The sequence below is a fragment of the Vulpes vulpes genome, chromosome 3, assembly GCF_048418805.1.
Source record: "Vulpes vulpes isolate BD-2025 chromosome 3, VulVul3, whole genome shotgun sequence".
NCBI lineage: Eukaryota > Metazoa > Chordata > Mammalia > Carnivora > Canidae > Vulpes > Vulpes vulpes.
The window spans coordinates 56,003,251-56,030,545 of NC_132782.1; the positions used below are offsets into that span (position 1 = coordinate 56,003,251).

The 27,295-nt window shown below is 35.8% G+C and overlaps 1 protein-coding gene across 5 annotated transcripts in view; it reads right to left on the bottom strand.

Moving 5' to 3' along the window:
* Positions 1–27,295, bottom strand: part of VPS8 (VPS8 subunit of CORVET complex) — a 248,815-nt gene that overhangs the window by 140,611 nt on the left and 80,909 nt on the right. For all 5 annotated transcript variants that reach the window (XM_026007303.2, XM_072752535.1, XM_072752534.1 and 2 more), the window contains exons 21-24: positions 24,167–24,213; positions 15,568–15,790; positions 11,928–12,017; positions 8,882–8,933 (exon numbers count right to left, since the gene is read on the bottom strand). In XM_026007303.2, the coding sequence (XP_025863088.2) occupies positions 8,882–8,933; positions 11,928–12,017; positions 15,568–15,790; positions 24,167–24,213 (412 nt within the window). The remainder of the gene's footprint in view (positions 1–8,881; positions 8,934–11,927; positions 12,018–15,567; positions 15,791–24,166; positions 24,214–27,295) is intronic.

The window sequence follows — 27,295 nt, forward strand, 5'->3', positions numbered from 1 at the left end:
TTGTATCCTTCAAAGAATTGGTCTATTTCATGAGGGTTATCAAATTTGTGGACATGGAAGTATTCATAATATTCCTCTCTTATCCTTTTAATATCCATGGTGGCCTCACAGAATGAGTTAGAAGTATTCCCTTAGCTCTGGCTTTTAGAAGAGATTGAAGAAAATTAGTAAAATTTCTTCCTTAAATATTTGGTAGAATATACCAGTGAAACCCATCTGGGCCTGGCACTTCTGTTTGAGGAGGTTATTAATTATCAATTCTGTAATAATTATCAATTTCTGTAATAGAGGTAGGCCTACGCAGATTGTCAACTTAATCTTGTGTAAGTTTTGGCAAATTGTATCCTTCAAAGAATTGGTCTATTTCATGAGGGTTATCAAATTTGTGGACATGGAAGTATTCATAATATTCCTTTCTTATCCTTTTAATATCCATGGGATCTGTACCTATCTTTTCTTTCATTTCTAATATTAGTAATTTGTGTGTTTTTTTCTTTGTTGGCATGGCTACAGGCTAACCAATTTTACTGATCTTTTCAAAAAATGCTTTTCAAAAAAGTCAACAATTTTCTCTTGAGTTCATGGATTTCTGCTCTGATGTTTATTTCTTTTCTTTGCTCATTTTGGACGTAATTTGCTCTTCTTTTTCTAAATTCCTAAACAAGAAGCTTAGATTTTAAGTCTTTCTTCCTTTCTAATAGATGCATTCAATGGTATAAATTTCCCACAGAGCACTGCTTTTGCTGCATCTCGCAAATTATAAGTTATTTTCATTTAGTTAAAAACAAATTTCTTGAGATTTCTCCTTTGTCTCATATTTTACTTAGAATGATCATTTCCCTCACAGCCCAGGTCTCTGCAGACCAGCTTAGCAAGGGGCACTAACAGCCATCCATTTATGCCCCCACCCCCACCCCTGAGTCAGTTATTATTGTATTTTTTTTTTGCAAAGAGATGAAACTCCTCCGCTCTGGCCCCTATGTCTAGTGAACACACCAGGAGAGGGCAAGAACCGAGTTTATTCCCTGTCCTTGTCTCCTCTGTGAATTGAATTTCAGAAACTTTTTTATACATGCAACACAAAGCTTCCAGATCCATAAAATATCCCATTGATAAGGCAGAAAAAGGGGTTTTGTCTTGTTTTGTGTTTTTCTTTTTTTGGAAACTGCACTTTAAATTCTGCTATAGCATAGGAGCCCAGGACATGTATCCTCATTTGCCTGCCTGATTCTATAGTGGTGTCACTTTTATGTTGTGTTCTTGGCGCTGGAACTGCTATCCTTTACAGTTCTGTTTCCCAAGCTCTGTTCAAGTTAAACTCATGTAAACTCTGGCTAGGAATAGCACCCATGTGCTGCATAAGTTTCTATTTGGATACCAATCCACAGGCCTCAGGAAATCGTCTGCCATGTATCAATAATAATTAGTGGCAATGATGTCATTCTGAAAAGCTACAATACTTATACAGTAAATTTTACAATTCTTTGGGGAAAAAATTATAAGAAAAATAAAATTTTTTGTTTTACCTTCACTTACTAATTTCTATGATGTTCTTAGATCTGAATTTTTTTTTTAAGATTTATTTATTCATGAGAGACACAGAGAGAGAGAGAGACAGAGACACAGGCAGAGGGAGAAGCAGGCTCCATGCAGGGAACCTGACATGGGACTCGATCCTGGGTCCCCAGGATCACACCCTGGGCTGAAGGCGGCGCTAAACCACTGAGCCACCGGGGCTGCCCTGGATCTGAACTTCTTACCTATATTATTTTCTTTCTCTATAAAGAACTTTTTTTTTTTTTTAACATTTCTTGCAAGACAGGTTTATTGGCAACAAATTTCCTGCATGTTGGTGTCTAATAAAGCCTATTTTTCCTTCACTTTCAAAGGATAATCTTACAGGGTACAAAATTATATGTTGATGGGGTTTTTTTTCTCTAAACACTTTAAATATTTGTTCCCAACACTTTAAATATTTACTTTACTCTCTTCTTTCTTGCATGGTTTCTAAGAAGTTGAATGTAATTCTCATTTTTGCTCCCTGACAGGTAAGGCTCTTTTTCCCTCTGCCCTCTTTCAGAATCTTTGTCTTTTCTGCAGTTTAAGGCAACCCAGGTGGGTCAGCAGTTTAGCTCAGCCTTCAGCCTGGGGCCTGATCCTGGGGACCCGGAATAGAGTCCCACGTCAGGCTCCCTGCATGGAGCCTGGTTCTCCCTCTGCCTGTATCTCTACCTCTACCTCTCCCTCTCTCTCTCTCTCTCTCTCTCTCTCTCTCTCATGAATAAATAAATAAATAAAATCTTAAAAAGAAAAAGAATCTTTTCTGCATTTAAGGTGTGGGTTTTTTGTGAGTTTTGTTTTTGGTTTTTGCCGTTTATCCTGCTTGGTGTTCTCCAAACTTCCTGGCTTGTGGTCTGGTGTCTGACATTAATTTGGGAAAATCCTCAGTTATTATTGCTTCAAATACTGCCTTTGTTTCTTTCTTCCTTTTCCCTCTGATATTCCCATTATGTGTATGTTACACCTTTTGTAGTTGTTCCACAGTTTCCACAGAACACTTAGATGTTCTGTTCTGCTTTTTTTCAGTCTTTCTCTTGGCTTTTCAGTTTTGAACTTTGTTATGTCCTCAAGCTGAGAAGTTCTTTCCTCAGCTATGTCCAGTCTATTAATGACCCACACCATCAAAGGTATTCTTCATTTCTGTGAGCTTTATGGCATTTTAATGTTACTTAGTCCTATCCTCCTTTCCCCAACTTTACTATAGCTCTGAAAACCAACAGCCTGGTACAAAGCAGCAAACTAGTGACCACCTGAGGGGACAAAATGGGCTTGGAGCTCCCCCAAAGCTTCATCCCCAGAGAAGCACAACTATGTGACCTATTTGGCAGCTCACTTAAAAGCTCCACTCTCAAGGTTTGTCTTTTTTTGTCCCAACTCAGAGCTTACTCAGTGCAAATACCACTATCAACACTTCCACCCCCACCACCCGGGTATCTCTCAAAAACAATCAGTGCAACTGTTTAATTTTACTGGTGCCAGAGGTTGTACTAAAAGAATGAAATAACAAACTCAACAAAAAACTTAAAAGGAGAAACTGGAGAATGGGAGTCTTCAGGGGGCTTTCAAAAGTTCCAACATATTTCCACAACTCTAGAAAGACATGTGCACATACAGGGTTGTGACATATCGAGGAAAGACCTGGAAAAGCCCTAATCTACTCATGGCTGACTCTGAGGCTCTGCATACACAGGAAGTAAAGGTTAAGGCAGAATTATAAGCTGCATGCTGAAGCAATGAAAGTTCCAAAATAAGATGAAGCAAACTTGAAGACTTAAAGTAAGACAAAAACAATTCAACAGTAATACTTGGGGACTTTACTAATCTACTTTCCATAATGGATAGATCAATTAGCAGAAGATGAATAGTAAATAGAAATCTTAAACAAAATTATAAGCCAACTAGACCTAACAGACACCTATAGAATATTCCACTCAATAACAAAACATATTCAACACATTATTTTCAAGTGCATATGGAACATTCTCCAGAACAGATCCTACATTAGGATATAAAGTAAGTCTTGGGGAGCCTGGATGGTTTACTTAAGCATCCAACTCTTGATTTCAGCTCAGGTCTTGATCTCCGAGTCATCAGATCAAACCCCACATCCAGCTCTGTGCTCAGCATGGAATCTGCTTGAGATTCTCTCTCTCTCCCTCTGCCCCTACCCCAGCTCCCTCCCTCTCCCTCCCTCTCAAAATAATAAATAAATTAAGTAAGTCAGTCTCAATGAATTTAAAACAATAGAAATCATACAAAGTATATTCTATGGCACAATGAAATAAGATGAGAAATCAGTATCAGAAGGAAATGTGAGAAAATCACAGACATGCTGAAATTAACATCCTTAAAAAAAATCACAAGGAAAATTAACAATTACTTTGAGATGAATGAAAATAAAAACACAACATACCAAAATTTATGGAATGCAGCTAATACATTACTAAGAAGAATATTTACAGATAAAACACACCTATTTTAAAAAAGAAAGATTTCAAATCAATAACCTAAAATTCTACTTCAAAAAGCTAAAACAAGGGATCCCTGGGTGGCGCAGTGGTTTAGCGCCTGCCTTTGGCCCAGGGCACGATCCTGGAGACCCAGGATCGAATCCCACATCGGGCTCCCGGTGCATGGAGCCTGCTTCTCCCTCTCTCTGTGTGTGACTATCATAAATAAATAAAAATTAAAAAAAAAAAAAATTCCAAAAAGCTAAAACAAAAAAAAAAAAAAAAAAAAGGAAAGGGCAAATCAAACCCAATTAGTAAGATGAAGGAAGTAAATATTAAAGATTAATGCTAAAATAAATGAAAGGTGAAAGGGAAATAAAAAATATCAGTAAAATCAAAATTGGTTCTCTGGAGACCAACAAAATTGACAAACCTTTAGTTAGACCAAGAAGAGAGAAGGCTCAAATTACTCAAATCAGTAATAAAAGAAGAGATATCACTACTGACCTTATAAAAATAAAAGGAATTACAAAAGAATGCCTTAAGCACTATATGCCAACAAATTAGATAACACAGATGAAATGGATAAATTCCTAGAAACACACAAACTGCAAACACTGACTCAAAATGAAATAGATAATCTGAATAGACTACAACAAGCAAAAAGACTGAACTTAAAACTTCCAACCAAGAATATCCCAGGCTCACATGTCTTCACTAATGAATTCTACCAAACACTTTTTTTTGAAGATTTATTTATTTTAGAGAGTGCATGAAAGAGGGGTAGGGAGCAGAGGGAGAGAGAAACACAAGCAGACTCCATGCTGAGCAAGGACGCTCACCCAGGGTTCAATCCCATTACACTAAGATCACAACCTGAGCTGAAACCAAGAGTCAGACACTTAACCAACTGTGCAACCCAGGCACCCCTTTTTAAAAAGATTTATTTTTATTTATTTTTATTTTTTATTTTTTTATTTTTACTTATTTATGATAGTCACACAGAGAGAGAGAGAGAGAGAGAGAGAGAGAGAGAGAGGGGCAGAGACACAGGCAGAGGGAGAAGCAGGCTCCATGCACCGGGAGCCCGACATGGGATTTGATCCCGGGTCTCCAGGATCGTGCCCTGGCCAAAGGCAGGCACCAAACCACTGCGCCACCCAGGGATCCCCAAAGATTTATTTTTAGAGAGAGAGAGGGGGAGAGAGAGAGAGAGAGAGAGAGAGAGAGAGAGCATGAGTGGGGTGAGAGGCTGAGAGAAAGGGAGAAGAGAGAGAATTTCCAGTAGACCCCACTGAGCATGAAGCCCAACCTGGGGCTCCATCCTATAACTCTGAGATTACGACCTGAACCAAAACTCAGAGTTAGATGCCCAACTGACTAAGCTACCCAAACACCCCTGAATTCTACCAAACATTTAAGAATACCAATCCCTCATAAGCTCTTCCAAAGATCACAAGAGAGAACACTTCCCAACCCATTCCATGATGCAAGTATACCAAGATATCAAATATACTTGATACCAGGAAAAAGACATAAAAAGAATATAAAACTAAAGAATATCCTTTATAAATACAGACACAAAAAACCTCAAAAACAAAAAAAAAAAATAGCAAACTGAATCCAGCAGCATCTATAAAAGATGAATACACCAAGACCAAGGGGAATTTATCCCAACAATGTAAGATTGGCTTAACATATAAAAATCAACCAAATCTTATAGATCATGTAAAGGACAAACCCCACAAGATTATCTTAATATATGCAGAAAAAAACATTTGATAAAATCTAATTCTTTCATATTAAAAACACTCAACAACTAGGAATAGAAGGAAACTTCTTCAAACTGATAAGTTTGAAAAACCCAGTTTACATCATATTTAATAAAGATCATAAACATAAAGATTGAATGTTTTCCCCCTTAGATCAGGAAAAAGATAAGGATGACCACTCTTGTCATTCCATTCAACATTGTACTGGAGGTTCTAGCCAGGCCAATTGATGGGGGAAAAAAAAGAAATAGAAGGCATTTAAATTAGAAAGAAGAAATAAAACTATCTCTATTTACATATAACATGATCTTACATATATAGAAAATTCTACAGAATACATTTAAAAAATCAGAATAAATGAATTTTATTTAGCAAAGATGTAGCAAAATGTAGCAAAGATGTAGGATACAAGATCAATATGCAAAATCAATTTCATTTCCATACACTCAAAAAGAACATTCCAAAAGTAGAAATTAAAAAACCAATTCCATTTATAGTAGCACCAAAATTAGTAAAATAGGAATAGATTTAACAAAAGAGATATATGATTTATAAATGAAAAACTGCAAAACATTTTGAAAGAAATTAAATAAGACCTAAATAAATGTGGGGTTTGTCCTATGTTCATGGATTGGAAGACTTAATGATGTTAAGACAGCAATAATCCCCAAACTGATCTATAGATTCAAAGCATCCTTATAAAAATCTCAGGAGCCTTTTTGCAGAAATTGGAGAAACCAAACTGACTTTAAAAGACCAAAATAAATGGAGAAACATATTATATTCATACATTAGAAGACTAAACACTGTTAGGGTGGCAATCTCTCCCAAATTAATCTAGTCAATGCACTTTCACACAAAATTCTAATGTTTTTTAAAAGAAACCAATGAGTTGATTTTAATGTTTATATGTAAAGACAAAGGACCTAGATTAGTCACAATTTTGAGAAAGAAAAAGTTGGAAGATTTAAGTATCTGATTTCAAGACTTAGTATAAAGCTACAATAGTCAAGACAGTATATCACTGGTGCAAGTACACAGATATTGATCAATGGAACGTTAACAAAGAGCACAGAAGGAAACTCATATGCTCAATTTATTTTTGACAAAAATCAATTTTTGTCAGTATTTTTAACAAAAAAAGTGTCAGGGTAATTCAATGGAAACAAGGTATCTTTTCAAAAAATGGTAAAGGAACTGATAGCTTAATGAGGAAAAAAAAATCCTTAACTTTACCTTGCATCACATAGGCAAATTAACTCAAAATGGATTACACACCTAAATGTAAGTGCTAGGACATTAAATTTACAGAAAAAAATATGTAGGAGGAAAGCTTTATGACATTGAATCGGACAAAAATTTCTTAAACACCAAATCTAAAACTACAAAAGAAAAAATGAATAAAATGAACTTAATGAAGATTAAAAACTGTTGTTCTATGAAAAACATGGTTAAGAAAACAAAAAGCTAAGCAACAGACTGGCAGAAAAGTCTGCAAAACATATCTTGAGAAAAGGTTTGTACCCAGACTAATAAAGAATTCACCGGCTCTGGTGGGGATTCATTCACTTGGAACTTTTACAACCCACTAATATGAAGTCCAGGATGCCTCCTCCCTAACCTCAAAAAAGTGCTAAAGGTTTAATCGATTAGGGCAGCCCTGGTGGTGCAGCTGTTTAGCACCGCCTGCAGCCCGGGGCATGATCCTGGAGACCCGGGATTGAGTCCCACATTGGGCTCCCTGCATGGAGCCTGCTTCTCCCTCTGCCTGTGTCTCTGCCTCTCTCTTGCTCTGTGTCTCTCATGAATAAATAAAAAATAAAATCTTAAAAAAAAAAAAAAAAGATTTAATCGATTAAAAAAATACACGTGTGTGGTGTGTGTGTGTGTGTGTGTGTGTGTGTGTGTGTGTGTGTATGGGCAAGAGCACATGAAAAGATGTTCAACATCACTGACCATTGTAAAAACAAAAACTAAAATCACAATGAGATACCATTATACACCCACTAAAATGGTTGAAATATTTCAAAGATTTATAGTCCAACAGTACCAAGTGCTTGCAAGGATATGGAGCAACCAGAACTCTCATATATTGCTGATAAAAATGCAAAATGTTACCTCATTTTGAAAAACCAAGTATCAATACCTTAGAAGGCAGAACATATTTACCATATAATCTATCCATTGATAAAGGCAATATAAAGGATACCTGTCGTAATAAAACTGTTTTGAATCTTGACTTTATCAATGTGAATATCCAATTGTGATATTGTGCTTTAGTTTTGTGAGATGTTATCATTGGGGGAAACTAGGTAAAGAATATACCCGATCTCATGTGTCATTTCTTACAACTGCATGTGACTCTATAATTTCCTCCTAAGCAAAAGTTTAATAGAAACAAAACTTGTGGGACACCTGGGTGGCTCAGGAGTTGAGCATCTGTCTTTTGCTCAGGGGTTGATTCTGGATTCCCGGGATAGAGTCCCGCATCAGGCTCCTTGCAAGAAACCTGCTTCTCTTCCCTCCACTTGTGTCTCTGCCTCTCTTTCTGTGTCTCTCATGAATAAATAAATAAAATCTTAAAAAAAAAAAAAAGAAACAAAACTTGTTCACAAATGTTGCAGCAGCATTACTTAGAATAGCTCCAAATTGGAAGCAACTCAAATGTTCATCATCTGGTGAATAAACAATTGACAGTACATTCAACCTAAGAAATACCCCTCAGAAGTAAAAGGGAACAAAATATTAGATTATGCAACAACATGGACGCATCTCAAAAGCATTACGCTAAGTGAAAGAAATAAAACACCAAAGATTACCTACTGTATAAGTCCATTTACATGACATATAGAGATGGAAAGTAGCGCAGTGATTGCCTGGTTGTCAGCCTGGAGGGGGAAGCTCAAGTACAAAGGAGCAGGGACAAACTTTAGTGTGAAGCAACTTTAGCTCCTTTTTAGTTTGATTATAGTGGCGGTTATATGATTATATACAATTATCAAAATTCATACTATACAAATAAAATTGGTTAATTTTATGAAATTTAAATATCTCAAAATACAAAAAGGAGGAAAAAATTAAGACTTAGAAAATTAATACCTGTTAGTGTCCTTCCTGCATTCAGAGGAGGAGCAATGACTCTGAAAAGTTTCTGCATTAAATTAAAAAGAAAACAATCACCATCATTTTTAAGAAGGAATTATATTTTCAAAAACATAATCAAGAATCTTATGCTATTAATCACCTTTCCCTGACTAAGGTATTTGCTACTGAGATTAAATATAAAAACTTTTAATGTAAAACAAAAAAACAAAAAACAAAAAACAAACTTTTAATGTGGCCATGAACTATTATCAAAGGATCACTGGGAATTGCCATATTCCTCAAAGAAACTATTTAATAAATACCAGCTAGATGAAGGTCTTTGTTGAGATTATAATTTCTGATATAAAATAAATTTAGGTTGTTCAAAATGTTTTGTGTTTAAAAAAAAAAGTAACAAAGTGAAGGGATTAATAGCCTACCAAAGATTACTTTAAACTGAAAACATCTGAACAACAGTAGACACAAAAGGAAACATGTAAATTTAAGCACAGCCTCTGAAAGCACAAGAAGATTCATGACAAAAAACTACATGGGCCTTCCTCAAAGGGAGTTACCTGTTTGGGAGAGGACATACCCTTAGCACTGGGAAGGGCAAACTGAACTGTTCATTAGCATCAAAAAGCCAAAAAAAACTAATCCATCTTTTCTTTCCCAGGGAAGCCCTAAATCCCTCCCTCCTCACTACCCAACATTTTGTTAAACTAGTATATAAACCTTTAGTTCTGGCTATCTCAATAAAGCACTCTTTACTATGTGTTCCTAGTACAGCAGTGAATAAACCTTTTCTCCTGTTATTCTGTCTTTTGTCAGTTAATTTGCAGTCCTCCCCTACCACTCTGGGCCTAAATTGCTAGAGGTAAAGTTGTCCCTCCCAAAACAAGGCTATACCTTTACCTTAGAAGGAGCCAAAGCTAGAACAATGGAAAGATTTCAGAGACTGTGGTAGTCATCTCAAACATGATGACACTGTCATTCTAGAAAACCTAGAAAATCTCAAAGGCGGGACACCTTTGATTTAGACCTCTTTAAGTATGAAAATAACTAAACTTTAAACTCTGACAAGTGATTTCCTTGTGGGCAGAAAATTATACAAGAGGAATCACAGAGTACACCTAACCTCCCACTGCTAAACTCTCCAAATGACTATTTAATAACAAATACCAAGCTCTTTTTGAAAACCATTAAACTTGAAAACTTAACACAAAACAAGTCAACCTTAATAGCCCAGCAGTCCATCTGAGATGTATATATAGGTATAAATGCAAACCAGACTTTGAGGAATGAAACACACACACAAAACTAAAACTTAAAAAGCAGTAATAACAAAAACCCAGCAATCATTTTTATCACCTTAGAATGTATTGAATCAGAATCTGTTTCTAAGGATAATTTTGAGACAAACTAGAAATTGTAGAGGCTGCTTTTAGGCTTGAGCAATGGAAACCTGATCGAGGTAAGAGGCCCCACAGCTACTACAGAGCTGAATGCAAACAGGCTCGTTAAGCAGGTCACCTCACTTACAGCCACAGGCCCTAACTGACCAATTACAGTCACAATCACTAACATTACCAAAAAAGAGAAAATTTCATATTCTCCATACCCCCTCACTCTACCCTAAAACTGTGGCCCCTTACCACCACCTCGTCAGTCTCTCCTTGCAGTCCTGCCCGCCACTCCCTTGCAGTGTATTAATAAAATTTTAACCCTTTTGTTCTGCCTTGGGTGAAGTCTTTCACCACCACCACTACCAGCCCCCATCCAAGCAGAGCTTGTCACATTTTGTGGATCCTCCATCTGATCAGGAGACCCCCACAATTGGGATACCTCACATTTGCTGGTCCATATGGGGACCCTCTCAGGGCACTCCCCAGATTCTCTGGGAATTTCTTGGGACTTTTCTCTCAGTGGACCAACAGGTGGGGGCATCCCACAGAAACTGCATTAATTCTACCTAACTGTGGTTTAGTAGTGAGACAAAACTTTTTTGCGTGCAGGGAAAGCCTGTACCTCTTCCCAGGAAAGTACTAGACTTTGGTAGGGAAGCAGCTGAGAAGTGCTCAAGTGTACAGAATACTCACTCACTAGACACACAATCAGGGTCAAAACCAGAGGAAGAGGGCTGTGGCACTCATTCTGGAAACTGACCAAGAAAAGAGAAGTACAACCAAAACTGGAGGAGTTTTGAATTAGAGTGGTAACTCACCTACCAAGTGTGTTTAAGGAAGGCTAAAATTTCACAAGAAAACTGCTGACTTAATAATACTGAAGCTAGTTTTGGATGGCCATTAAATATGCAAAAAAGAAAAAAAAAGTTGCTTGGATGCCTTCTGCATCATTCTTCTAATGATGCTTCTCATTAGAGCCAGGTAATTAGTCACTAAAACAATGGGCTGACAGGGTATTACACATATCCACAATCCATGATTTACAATTCTGCCCTCAATTTAAGGCAAATAACAAGATGGATATATGGCATTTGGTTCCTTTTAAAATAAGCCCAAATCCTTTTTAGTGGTAGGGAGAGTGTAAGAAGAATAAATTATAATGCATGCTGTAAATGCTAAACAGGGAAAAGCAACCAATCAGCAATTAACAAATAATATCTCCCATCGTTATCAGGACCTTCCCCCAGCACAATGTATCTAACAAGAGTACACAGTACTCAATAGTACATTTACTACACGTAATAAGTATATAAATAAATTTCTTATACCTTTTGGAAAACCTACTATATATCAAAAATCTTAAATTTAAAATAAAAAACAAACAAACGCTAATAGGGAAGCATTACTTTTAATTTTATCTATTTGTTCCTTGGGATTTAAACAACTACTTATGCAGATAAAAAAGCAAGCAATGGCATAAGGTATGAAATTAAATTAAAGGCTACCTAAGTTCCAAATTAACTAAAATGCAAGTCTAATAATAAATCTACAAGAAATTAAACAACTGGATGAAAACAATTCAAAGCAAATGGAGAATAGGAAAAAGCCATTAATAGACAATATTAAATATGTGTCCAAGTTAGGATGTATCTTACCTCCATTGGACTAATAAATTCATTCATGCCTCTGTTGTAGACATAGATCATGGCATCATACAGACGATTTTCCCAACACATGAGAACTACCTGTAAAAAGGAAGAGTTGCTTATTCCATCTCACCAATTATTTTCCTTAGAGCTTTAATAGTGGAGAAGATCCTGAATATTTTTCCCTATTTTTTTCTTAGTGCTTCTCTGAAAAAAACCGAAGTACAATTGACCTTTGAGCAATATGGAGATTAGGGGGGCTGACCCCTCCCCACCTCTGCACAGTCAAAAATCTATATATAACTTTTGACTCCCCCAAAACTCAGCTACAACTACTAACAGCCTACGGTTGACCGGCAGTCTTGCTAATGACACCTATTTCATACGTTATATGTATAATCTGCATTCTTACTACAAAGAAGGACAGAGAAAAAAATATTAAGAAAACTGTAAGGAAGAGGAAATACATTTACAGTACTGTGCTGTATTAATTGAAAGAAGTCCACACATAAACAGACTTGTGTGGTTCAAAATCATGTTGTTCAAGGGTCAACAGTACTCAAACACAATGCCAGGGTAAGAGCTGTTGCAGGTTCAATACAAAAGTACAAGGCTATTACACTTTTAATTGTACAATAGCTACTTTTAAACATCCCAATATCTATTTTTTCTCTCTCCTCCCCCCTTCTATATTCATTTTACCCTTGGTCAATAGCTCTACAAATTACTTACTGAACAGCTATATTTAGGCCCACTCCTAGAATCAGACAAACCCAGACTTAGTCTCTACCCTTACAGAACTACTGTTCATCTTGGACACTAATCAAAAAAAGGGAAGGACACAAAACAGTGTGAGCTACAATAGGGAGGATACTCAATTACACATTTAATTCACTTACAGATGTGCCATGTCATAAAGGAACCTGACTTGGTGTACAGAGTATACAGAAGGTCACCCCTGAGTAAGCAATATTTAAGCGAGGGCCTAAAGAATTCACATATACGAGCCTAAAGCAGAGATGGAATCTAGAGACTATGCAGGCTGAAGCAGTACAGATGAAGGTCTTAACGTAGAAGCCTGAAGTGTTTAAAGATGGAGAGAAACTGATTTGAGAAAATATTGAGAAGAGGAACAGTAATGACTTGCAGTGTAGACTACTCTATATTCTCCTATGAGAGCTATATTATACTACAGAGTGACAAGGAAAGAGGGCTGAAGTAGAAGAGCAGAGGGTGGCAAAGGAAATTAAGGAGGAGCTAGAGAATTAAGAGGAAAAACAGAGATGAGATGTCATAGACTAAGGCATGTTCTGGGCCCTCTTCTCTTCTCTCACTACCCTCTCTCAGCCAGTGCTGTGATCATACATCTCTCTATACTGGTGACTAACAAACACACTTAAACCTTCAATGGCAATGTTCCCTCTGACCAATATATCCAACCACTTACTTGATATCCACACTTGAATGTCTAGTAGCTATCTCAAAATTAAATGGCAAAACAGAACTCCTATTTTGTCTCTCAAACTTAGACCCACCCAGGCTTCTAATCTTCTTAGAGGAATCTCCATCCCACTTTATCTCAAGCCAAAAAACTAAATGTCATCCTTAAATTTTCTCTTTCCCACACTTCCACATTTTTGCATCCAATTCATCAGCAAATCAATTCCACTGCCAAAATAATATCCAAAGTCAGGCCCTCTCTCTCCATCACACTGCGACCATCTCCAGTCAGGACACTGCGACCATCTCCAGTCAGGACCATCTCCTCCTTACTCCTTCTGTAGTTGGCTCCTACTTTCAATCTGTCATCCCTAAAGTAAACCAGAGTCATCTTCCTTAAAATGATTTCCCAGAGCACACAGAATAAAACGGAAATATCTGTATCTTGCCCTGAAAAAACCACCTCTCTCTCAACCAAGCCCCCAGCCTGTTTGCCTTTTATCAGTAACTTTAACATCCAAGGCATTATAATTATTATTATTATATTTCATTTGCTGTTGCTTTTACCTGGAACAATCTTCGCCAAGATCTCTGCATTACTGATTCCTTCTTGTCACTGGGATCTCAGGCTTACTGTTACGTCCTCAGCAAGATTTCCTACAGTTAAGTAGTCTAAGGTAGCTTTACATGCTCTTTCTACCATACTATCTGACTATTAATGTAACATTTATATTTTTATACTTTTAGTTTATCTGTTTCCTGTCAAATTTTTTGGCTTAAAGGTAAGCCTCTGAGAAGATAAGCATTGTGCACTAGGGTCACTGAAGCATCCTCAGAGCCTGACAATCAATACTTCCTTGAATTAACAAACAAATGCTATTGACAGTAAAATGTGAAAAATATGACTTGATACAGTAGACATGGAGGGCATTACTGGCTTCACTGAAAATAAGGCTGAAGAGTTATTAGGATGTGGGAAAAATGCAAGTACAATCTAGACAATGCTTTTAAGACATCCAGCTGTGACTGAGAAGAGTGACATATGACAGTAACCTACAAGGAAGAAGGCTTCATATGAAGAGAAGAGAAACTGAAAAGAAGGGTTTTAAAATTATTTTAACATAAAAAAGACTAGAGCATATTTACACAGTTGGGGAAAGCTAAAAATACTGGGAAGACAAGAGATGAGAAATTTCTCTTATACTGGTGATAGGTAAATAAAACTAGATTGATAAACATGCTCTCAAATCACTGGAACTATAAAAGACTATGCCAAATTATCCATACAACAGAAAGGCATATACAAAAGAGGTTATGACTTTACTTTGCAAACTCACAGCCATTCATAAAGAGATTCCAGGAAGAAAAAAAAATAACCATTTCTCCAAGCATTTCACTTCTATGTGATTTTGCACATTTTAAAAAACTACTTTTGGTCTAAGATCTTTTAAGTCACCAATATTTTAGCTCAACAGGACTTACATAATTAGCATCTTTGTACCTTTCCACCTTTGTAGGAGTAGCATGCTCATTACTAGGACTAATATGAAACTCAAGAGTTGAGAGTCAAATGTCTAAGCCCAAAGTACATACTGCTCCGCAATTAAAGATGAAAAATTTATTGTGGAGACCTCAGATATACGGGAGATATATTTACAAACAATGGGATGGCTAATCATGCTAAGATCCTGTAATTTGCTTCCTATACTATGTTCTCCATTACAAAACTCAATGCATAAAAGTTATCAACTCTAGGCATATAAAGTAGCTTTTTGAAAAACGGCATTATACTCTTAGAAGTTAAAATATTAACTAAGTTATAATATAACTTAGAAGTTAAAATATTCTACTATTCATGTGAAAGGACACAGAGTTGAAATTTACTTGGAGGATGAAAACTGTGCGAGTAAAGAATGATCAGTCAGTAAGCATCTACTGAGCAACTACCATATGTAAACTTTATGCTAAGTGCTGTGGGAGATGTCAAAGAAATAGAAGAGGCGAGTAGAAGTTCATAATCCAGTTTTCATTAAAGAACAGTCCTAAGAAATATATTGACAAGCATAAGTTTAAGAGACACCTTACCAAAAGTGCTCAGTAAATAAATGAAGTTGATGGAAGGCACAATGAGGCCCAACTGGTCAGGTAAGTATACTCAACAAAGGAATGATGTTTACTCTGTATATTAATAAATTTTCTATAAACTCACCTGCTGAATATCGAGGCTGGTGATATCCATATGTACAATTAGGGCTTCCACATTTTCCATCAACTTTTTATCTTGGAAATGAACAATCAAGTCTTTCATTACCTGGGGGGTCATCCCCACCAATTTATCACTTAAAATATATGGCTCAAGGCACTCCAAAAACACTCCTTTGGCCACTGAGTTCTCACTTAGTTTATCATACATCTGGCTAAATAAAAGATCCCTGTAATAGAAAGAAAAAATATACTTTTAGGAATATTCTGAGCATCCACTAAATTCAATCAGCTGCTACTTCTCTTTTTCCTATTTCAACTGTTTAAGAAAAACAGTAACAATACTTGCATAGAGCTTTACATTAGAAAAACATTTTATATATAGTATCTTAACGAATTCTCCCAATACTTTTACAACCAAGAAAAGTTGAATAAGTTATTTGCAGAGAATCACATAGCCAACGAGTGACAGAATCAGAATTTAAACTCTGCCTTCTGGGCAGATCAGGTGGCTCATCGGTTTAGTGCCACCTTCAGCCCAGGGTGTGATCCTGGAGACCGGGAATCAAGTCCCACATCAGGCTTCCTGCATGGAGCCTGTTTCTCCCTCTGCCTGTGTCTCTGCCTCTCTCTCTCTCTCTCATGAATAAATAAATAAAATATTTAAAATAAATAAATAAATAAATAAATAAATAAATAAATAAATAAATAAACTCAGCCTTCTAACCTAAATCCTATGTTGGGTCTATTATGGCACACTGCTTCTTAAAGACAATGGTGGTAATGTAGTGGGTAGTACAGTCAACATGATGAAGTAGAAAAAATAGAAAAAGGACTATTCCTAGGGACACCTAGCTGGCTCAGATAGTACAGCATTCGACTACTGATCTTGGGGTCATTCAGTTTGAGCCCCACATTCAATGTTGAGATTACTTAAAAAAAAGACTATTCCTAATTTATCCTCTCCTTTTTCTTCTTTTTTTTTCCCTCTCCTCTTTCTTGAGATCTAAATACTCCCAGCTGATCTAGAGTCAATATATTTCTTTATCTAGTTCTTACCTCTTGCTTCCCAAAGGGTTTAGGTGGTGATTATTGATGAAGAAAGAAAATGTTCACTATTTTTAAAAATATATCTGGAATCTATTTTACTGCAGAAATAATTTTTTAAATTAATCTAAATGCCACTACACTCAATAATTATGTTTTATTTCACATTTCTGCAAATAGTCCATAAATAGTTATACTCATCATAGCTATAATTCCAAATTCTGCTTTCATGTAACGCCATGCAAGAAACATCATTCTAAGATACTACCTACTCTTTAAATTTACCATTTTGTTTAACTCACAATGTTTCAACATGCTGAAACATCAGAATTTACTTAAGTATTCCTGTAGTGTTGGGTGTATCACTTTCTTCCAGTATTTTACTGTCATGAGTGATGCCACAATGAACATCTACATATAGAGTCTTTCCCTGGTGGGGGGACTTAATTCCTTAGTCATGGTGCTTTTAGAAATTTATCTTAAGTCAAAAAAATATGAATAATTCTGTGGCATTTGAAATCTTACCAAATCATCTTCAAAAAGTATCATAGCACCAATTTACATTGCCATCAGCAATGCAGAATTATACAGTTTCATCAAACAATTATGTGTGGTTTTTCTACTAGATAATTTAATAGGCATAAATCAGGGGCTTCTGGTGGCTCAGTTAAGTGTCTGACTTTGGCTTAGGTCATCTCAGGGTCCTGGGATCAGGCTCCCTGCTCAGCGAGGAGCTTGCTTCTGCCTCTCCTTCGAAGCTTCCCCTGCTTGTGCTCTCTCATTATCTCTGTCAAATAAATATTTTTTTAAAGTATTAATTAAATAATATCGCTATTTTTAATTCTCTGAATGACTGGCAAAATGAAATGTTTTCCATGTTCCCATTCATACATTGTACTGCCTTGTTTAATGTAAAAACTGTGCTGGGGTGCCTGGGTGGCTCAGTCAGCTGAGTGTCCAACTCTTGAATTGGGCTCAGGTCATGGTCTCCTGGGTCATGAGATCTAAACCCCATCCTCAAGGTTGGGACTCTGGGCTCAGCAGGAAGTCATCTTGAAGTTTCTCTCCCTCTGCCTCTCCCCCAACTCCCCTGTATGCAATCTCTCTCTCAAATAAATAAATAATTCTTTAAAAAAAATAACTGTGCTAATTCTATTTACCATTAGGACTATTTATTTATTACTAAATGTGTTATCTCTTTTTATGTGTACCATGTCATTTGAGAAAAAGTGGTAGCTGGTTCATCTGCAGGTTTGGTCTTTCATGACTAGTTCCACAAAGAGGTCAAGGAAGATTTCTGGAAGGAACAGGATGGGGTCTCTGCCTCATCTGAAGTCCTGGAAGGGGAGAGATCCTAAGAGAACTGGCTACAAATGCAACAAAACCACATGCCATGTTTCAATAAACAGTATCTACAATATCCTGGGAGGGAAATTTATATCCATTAATTTTTTTTTCTCATATCCACATATCTAATTTTTAGTTTTCGTCTCTGCTTCATATTTTCCATGTTAGTTTCATTTTAATCAATAGTCCATCACATTTTTGTGATTATCAATTAGTAACCAAGTAAAAGAAACTAAGATTAATGAAACGTTACTGCAACAAAGATAAAGAATAACAAAGTAACTCTAATGAATATAAAGAAAATTCCCTATTTGCTAGCCCTTCCACTCTATAATGTGTTGTTAAAAACAATATGCTATGAAAGATGATCATATATTTTAGTTCAACACCAAAAGCCCTAGGGAGGAAAATTAAAGAGTGAAAAATTAAGTAAACAGCATAAAAGGTAAGGAGTGGTGGAAAGGGAGGTGGGTGGGGGGTGGGGGTGACTGGGTGACAGGCACTGAGGGGAGCACTTGATGGGATGAGCACTGGGTGTTATGCTGTATGTTGCCAAATTGAACTCCAATAAATAAATAAATATATATACACACACACAGAGAGACACACACACACAGCATAAAAGGTGACAAGGCAGTCCTGTTTAAAAAAAAACAAAAAAACAAAAAACAAAAAAAACCCAGCATGTAATGCTGGTAAGATTAATGGCAAAACTATATGTTTCTTTCTTAACCAGTCAGAGCCTAAAAATAAAGAAGCAGGAAAAATAAAATTCAGCATCTCCTATTGGTATCCCTACTTTAAAAATAAAACAAAATTCAAAGACACGTTTTCATCATATTGGGAGAATATTTATTAGAACATCAAAGAAGAAGGAAGAAAGAAAAGTACATACCAAAAAAAAAAAAAAAAGTGTTTAGCTCCTGTGTTTCTTTTTATATTTAGGAATTATACTCCAGGGTGCTGACTTTGTTTCCTGGAATTCCTAACTTTAAAACTGCTGTTTATCACTTCAAACTTAGCCACCCCGCAGCCCGTATAACATAAAATCTATCCTGAGTAACAGAGAGACAAAGAGGTCTTCTTTCTACATAACTTCACTTTACATTAATACTCATATTAAATACATTATTTGGGGTCTACCATTCATAACTTCAAATTGATAGAGACAACAGCCAAATTTACTTTGTGCATTATAAATTTTGCAATTTAAAAAATATGAAGACCTCAGCTTGATTGTAAGTACAAACCCAGAATGTCAGAAACAGAGCAAGAGCATCAATCCTTAATACTTCCCAGTCTTTACTACATATATAACTGAAGCCAAATAAATAAATCCCCTGTAAATATAAGTAGGAGTTAATATATTCAAAGTTGATTTGGGCTGCTCTCCTTATATATATAAAAGTAACGGCAAAGCTCAAATGAACTATAAGAAATTCTGTTCAAAATGTTCAATTTTCTGATATAAATACCTATATCACAGTTTATCACAGTTTATAAAGATTTCCTTTAAAAAGGCATGGCTTAATTGAGGTGATGGTTGCACAACACTATGAATATACCAAAAAATATTGAATTGTACACTTTTAAAAAAGGTAAATTTTACGGTATATGAATTATATTTCAATACAGCTGTTATAAAATTAAAAAGGCATGGCATCTTTTTCCCCCTAGCTTTGATGTTTAAAATATTAACATGCAATTATCAGCAAAACAATATCTAAAATATACAGTTTTCAACTATGCTTGATGATTAAGATCTTTCTGTTCCTCAAATAATAACATTGATGCTGAACAAGAATGAACAAACACCTTGGCTATCAAAAGACCACTTCAAATTCACTTTAGATTTAGCAGAAATATTTCTGGTTCAGATTTACATGTAATTCAAGTCATTTGAATGATGGCTTCTTTTTGGATATCTGCTTACAGTGATATAAGCTCAAAGTGGTCAAGATTATCTACACATAGCACCTATTTTGTTTTGTCTTATATGGCTTTATTGGGATATAAATCACAGACAATAACAGCCTATTTTTAAACATTGTTCAAAATCAGGATTATAGTTCAAGTAAACTCTGGACCTATTTTCAAAATAAATTGAAATAATGTGTACCACTGTATAGACAAAATAACAAATAAATGTCCTACAAAAAGCCTTAAGATGTATCTTTTGTCTAATACTAAAGAGAAAATATACACTACCAAATTGAAAGGAAATTGTAAAAGAAATCAAATTATGAAAATAAAAGTACAAGTCTTCAAACACAGAATTTCCTGTCACTGCTGATTTTAAACAATTCACAAAGACTATAAAACCAAATATTAACCAAAAAAGACGTCTATAACATGTTGGTCAGTATGCCCTATAGAGAACAAGAAATATGGTTCCTGCCACAGTAAAAGATTTTATACTATAAAAGAATTCTTGAGGATGCCTGGGTGGCTCAGCGGTTGAGTGCTTGCCTTTGGCCCAGGGCGTGATCCTGGAGTCCTGGGATCGAGTCCCATGGAGCCTGCTTCTCTCTCTGTGTCTCTACCTCTCTCTCTCTGTCTCTCATGAATAAATAAATAAAATATTTTTAAAAAATAAAAATAAATAAAAGAATTCTTAAGTATGACTGGGAATATATATGTACACTAGTTCAATTAATTACTGCTGGGTATGTGATACTATGAATTATGATACTGCAGTAACAGTGATCATAGTGTACGTCATGGTACTCAGTTAAAATCAATTCAAAATATGTATTGTGTTTATAATTGGACTCACATAAGGAACAGTATGTGAGGGGCTCCTGGGTGGCTCAGTCAATGAAGTGTCTGCCTTCAGCTCAGGTCATAATCTCAGGGTCCTGAGATCAAGCCCTACATGGGACTCCCTACTCAGCAGGGAGCCTGCTTCTCCCTCCTTCCCTGCTTGTGCTCTATCTCTGTCTCTCTCTCTCAAATAACGAAAAGAGAAAAGAAACAGTATGTAAAAAGGGGTTGACTATAAAAACAATGTACTCTATCAGAAGATATTAATATAAAAAGCATGAGGGGGCCAGGACCGAGTGTCTAAGTGATGGCCCTAGAAGTGGAAGTTACCTGAATTTAGCTGAGTATTAGATTATGCTTTGTAAAGTTGTATTTGTGTTATACACAACTTAAGCATTCTTTAAAGCAATCTTAATGTCTCAGATATTTTGAAAAATTTGAAACCTAATATCAAAGAAAGGGAAATAAAGAAAGGGTCCAGTTTAGGAAGAAAGATATGATAGAGGATTGAAGCTACATATATCTTACAATCCTCCATTTCAATTTGTCCTAGGGAATTGAGCACTTTTAACTTGTCTATGGAAGTCTAAGAAAAAATTATGGAAACTATACCATTTGAGAGTGAGCACACTGAACTATTTGAAGTATACATAGAATTTTCCTATCTTATCTATCTTTAATCATTGCATGTTTGGAATGGAAGGAGACCTAGACATGAACTGATCAACTGGCCTATTTGACCCTATATATGGGATCTTTCTGATGAAAAAGAAAAGCCAAGATGGTGACAAGTAAGCAAGCATAAAACACAATCTAAAACACAAAAGGTAACATGTGATCCAATAATAATTCTTACATTGCTGGGTATTCTGCTCTGTCCCTTCTGCCCTTACTGGAACCTTGAGAGCAGAAAAAGTAGGGGAAAGAGAGTAAGAACACACCCTGCTGGACTACTCCCAAGCAGAAGCAGGTTCTAGTACAATCTGGTCTTCAGCTTTTGAAGTTTTTTTGTTGTTGTTGTTTTCATTCATTTGAGAGAGAGGGAGAGAGAGAGAAAGAGCACGAGCAGGGCAAAGGGGCAGAGGGAGAGGGAGAAGACAGTCGACTCCCCACTGAGCAGGGAGCCCAACCCAGAGCTCGATCCAAAGACCCTGAGATCATAACTTGGGCCAAAGGCAGATGCTTTACTAACTAAGCCACCCAGGGGCCTTGGTCTTCAGCCTTTGGAAATAGAGGAATCCAGAGAGAAGGAAGTCATACTATGGGTTCAGGAAAATATCCATGCCCTGGATCTAGTCATGTATGAGTGGGAGGAAGGAAAGAGAGGGAAGAGCTGGGAAAAGAACCCATGAGATCTTCCTTCCCGTTGGAGGTCAGGAATATACTGTAACTGCTGATATTTCTTTCTGAGATCTCCAAAAACAAATATTGTATTTGTTTCTGACAAGCCCAGAAAAAAAAATATGGTAAGGAGTCAGGAAAATTTAATGGAAAGAAAGAAGTTGGTAAAAACAAAGAAATAATAAACAGATCCTAATTTGGTAAAAATCTAGGCCAGATCTCATGTTCTAGGTTATATACTATAATTTAATGAAGTAATTACTGCATTCTGTAATTAATGCATTACAGCCAGTCCATAGATTACATAAAGTTGGAAATATTTCCTTTTCAAGTCATATAAAAAAGAAATGCTTCTCTTTCAGAAAACTTTGGAAATAACATAAAATGTTTCTGAAAAAAAAAAACCTACTTTTTAATTTTCCCCTATATAATCTAGCATCTTACAATTACTAGGACCATTTAAACCTTACATCACTGTGAGAGTAGTAGTCACATATTCAAGATAATGACCATAAGTCACCCTGCCAACGACAAGGCAGAATTATTTCATTAATTCAACCATCAGGTACTGGATAGTTACTTTATGCCATTCTAGGTGGAAACTATCCGTTTTATAAAGATATGCCTTCTTGCTTGAGGTAAAATTCAGTATTAGGTACTTCATTCTACCTTACAATTATGTCAACTTGAAATATGGGTTGATTCCAGTACTTTTAGTATTAGGAACATCTCTACATCTCAAATTCCTCATCTGAAAATGAGGAAAACATTACCTTACACTACAATTATGAGGCTTAAATAAAATATGTAAAACTGATCCATAAACTATTGAGCAGCTTTAAAAAATAAAAGATAAATAACAAAGATGGGAATATGAAAAGTGGCATCAAGAGAAAACCAAGTTTTAAAAAGCTATCATGGCTCTTAGTTTTCTAGAAAACTGTAATTAGTTATACAATTCACTGTCCATTAGCTAAAAGTGAACTAGCTGTTCTAGAGATGCAAAAATATTTCTGGTAGTATGCCTGAGGGAAATTTTTCCCTTAGGCCCCATAGAGAAGAAAATGTGTGACACAAAGCAATGTTTTCAATAGTATCCAACCATAACACAACACACTTTAACTGGGTAATTACATATAATACTGTATAGCTAAAACATTGGAATAAACTTAAGTAAATAGAAGCCAAAGCTCTTCATGACTTAATGGTCTGAAATAGCAAATAACTGCCCTCTTGATAACATTCACTGATACTTTCAAAGTATGATCCAATGTTTTATGATTCAGGCTACCTAAATACAAATTCATGAGTCAGCACAGCACTATACAGGGTTTTAGCAGTATCTGCACTGGATCCTCACAGTTGTTGTCTACCACTCAGAAACAAGCTAGTAGTCAAGTGCAAGAACTCAGGAGGAGCCAAATAGCCTGTACAGGAATCCCATCTTTGGTCCTCAAAAGAAGTGTGAGGTAGCTTTGGCAAGCTCTTTAATGGCTTTCTGCCTCTAGAACCTCTTATGTAAAATGAAGAGGATAATAATACTTACCTCAATGTCATAAAAATTAGATAAATTAACGCAAAGGGCCTACCTGGCATGAGGGGAGCTATTAAGTGTAAAAAAACTGAACTAGTGAAAATTGGTTTATATAGTTACTATTTAAACCAAGAAGGCCAAATTAAAAGTTTATTTATACTGCTGTCTTTTCAACAAAAGGCTCTAAAAGCCAATACCAGAAGCACTCTGAATTTTGCCCTTTTTTGTGTGGCATGTAATACTGTGTTTTAGTGACAGTTCATAAAAGAGGATAAATATACAGGATATGAATCATAAACTTTTACTTTTAAGATCTTTTAGTAGGATTGCTCTTTTGTTATCTATGTTTACCTCCACTATCTGGCCATACAAACACAAGATGATAGAGCCACAGCATTTATTTTAGAAAAGTTAGTTTTACTAGGTAAATGGGCTGAAAATTGTTAATCAAACTTCTGTAAATTAAACTTTCTTTAAAAATATCCAAATTCAAGACTTCATAACAGTAAATTACAATATAAGCAAGAGGCAATCTGGGTTCAAAATAATTAATCTGACAGGCATGTATACTTACTTTCGTTGCAACAGCAGGCAGTAATCAACTATGACAGGTACCATGTCCTGAAGAGAAACCATAAAGAAAGCATCAGCACTACACCTTTGTCCCATAGACCCCTGGTTAGACATAATCAAAGTGGTTTGTTTAAGACACTGGTAAATTATTGGGAGAATATAATTTTATACCATACTTTTGGTTAAGTAATTTGGTGCAATGTGTCAAAAGTCTCAAAAATGTAAAAAACACTTTTACCCAGAATTCCCAGTAATTCTATCTGGAAATTTACCTAAATACATTGAAGAAAAAAAACTGTTTAATGCATTAAGATATTTGCTGCAGCTCTATAACAGAAGCCGCAGAAGAGGGAGGAAAGGAAGAAATTGGAATTAAATATATAACATGGGAATACTGTTAACTAAATTTAAATAAAATATTGTGTAGATATAAAATGTATTATGTAGATATTACAAATTTACAAAGAGTTTACAAAAACATAACATACTTTGGGTGAAAAATACGTATTTTTTCAACCTTCTAAAGAAAATTTGCAAAGGAAAAGAAAAAAAAATGAGGAAAATACATCAAATTGATAATAGAATACAGTTGGTCCTGTTGGTGGCTCAGGTGATTAAGGTTGTCCATATTTTGTCACAACCCTCCAAACCAGCTATTTTGAGGTTGATTTAACTTCCCAGTTTCATAACATTTTGATTGCTTTAAATTTATCTTGTAGACTTGTATATCATGTGAATGGCAACCCATAATTTTGGCCTTTTTCATGAGAAACAGTTTGAGGGCTAAACAGAAGCTTATTATTACTGGAAACTGTCAAGTAACCAAGCATTAGATTTCAGTAGTACTCTTTTTCTGCTGGCTGCAGGGAAATGGTTTCCTTAAAAAAAAAAAATTAAAATCTAGAAGGCCTAGGTTCCAGGCAGAAAAAAAAATCCCACCAGGGGAGAAGGTACTATATGAAGAAGAGAATACTACATGCTAACACTTGTTTGACAAAACAAATAAAACCAAGGAAACATTATTTGAGACAGGTATCAGAAGGACCTACAAACCTGAAAGGATTATGGGGTTATACCTGACCCATCTAATCTACTTCCTTTAGTCATCAATATTCCTTACAACAAGATTTAAAATCTTATTTAGATTCTTCAAAAACAGGAACTAAAATAATTGAGAAGTGTTAGATCATGTTTAAATCCTGTGAAAAATGTTAGAGCTATGGCAAGTGTCAACCCTATATGAGAATATAGTGGGCCAGAGAATCTGGAGGGCAAAAAATCTCCCTAGAAATGTTGGGGAAAAATTTAATAAACATTCCTTACAATACACAGCTGAGTTCCTAAGAAAATAAGGGCAATACTCAAAGAGTCTAAAAATGAAAAGGAAACTGAAAACCAAAGCAGTAAGCCCTAAGCTGTCACTGAGACTATCTTACATATTTGTTGGTCACATTAAGAGCTTGGGTTTTAATGCCAGAAAGAAGCTAAGACCTTAAGCCCTTGCAACATAAGGGATTGAAGCAAAGATCTTCCTAAAACCAGGAGTCTTGAAAAGCTGCATCCTCAGTGAAAGGAAAAGACGGAGGGAAATCTGTCTATAAGCATAGGAAGATGACAAGAAAGACTGTCTCAGCCTGGACTCAGCAGGGGTAAATGTATACTCTATAAGAATCTATAATCTATATGCTGCTTGTAGGTGGATTTGAGACTTGAAATTCCACCATCTCCTTAGGATAGGAAAAATCAAGCCAAGAAATTAACATCTTAAGAGATGATTCTGAAAAAAAAAGACTCCTGGGGCATTTGAAAGAAGGAAATTCAAAATTTCTCTGGAGACAGTACTTAACACAGGCAAAGTAAGTTCTAATGATAAAGCCCTTCTGAAGATGTACTCAAAACAAAAAATTTTAAAGCACTGCACAAAATAATTCACCATGAGTAAACATCAACAGAAACTACAAATAGGGACGCCTGGGTGACTCAGCGGTTGGGCACCTGCCTTTGGCTCAGGTTGTGATCCCCAGATCCGGGATCGGGTCCCACGTTGGGCTCCCTGCATGGAGCCTGCTTCTCCCTCTGCCTGTGTCTCTACCTCTCCTCTCAATCTGTGTCTCTCATGAATGAATGAATGAATAAATGAATAAATAAATAAATAAATGAAACTACATATAGAGGTAGACTCCTAAACCTTCAAGTATTATGAGAAACTATTAAATATGTTTAAAATATTAAATGCAAAAATTAAAGAACTGCTTGGCCTAGTACTAAGTATTAAGGATACACTTACTAGAGAGATTTACGGAGAGTGAAATCATCAGATTCATACATTTAGGACAGATCACTCTGGTGATTTTATGATGGGATGATCTGAAAAAACCAAGACTGAAGGTAAAAGGCTATCATAGCAGTCGAAATGGGAACTAAACTACGATAGTGATAGTAGACCTAAAAAACAGCAGGCAGAATTAAGAGATATTTATAAAGTAAAACTAGAGTTTGGTGACTGATTGGTTTGGGTTGGAAGGCATGGGAAGGAGTCTATGATAACTCCTAAGTTTCTAGCTTAAGTGACAGCTGAGTGAAGATGCCACAAAATGAGATAAGGAATATACGCAGAAGTGTTAGAAGAAAGAAGCTAGGTGCAGTATGGACTGTGGTAGATTTGAGGAATATCTTTACTTAAATGTTGAATAATAAGAAATTGAGTAATCTGAAACATCTGGATTAGAATTATAGATTTCTAGGGGCGCCTGGCTGGCTCCATCAAGAGCATATGACTTTTGATCTCAGGGTTGTGAGTTCGAGCCCCATTCTGGTGCTAGAGACTACTTAAAAAAAAAATTATAGATTTCTAAGCCATGAGAGGAAACAATGTCCATGAATAAACTTGTCCAGGGATGATAATGGAGCTAGAAACCAATGGACAATGAACTAAGTCCTAAGACTAATAGTTATAATATGGTCAAATGACAGAAACAAAATTCAACTCAAGAACAATCACAAAGGTAAAAAAAAAAAAAATCAGAAGGGCACAGAGTCACAGATGTCTACAGGATACAGAACTTCAAAAAGGAAAGATGATCATCACTGTTTAATACAGAAATAGGGATGGATAAAACCTGAAAAGTGT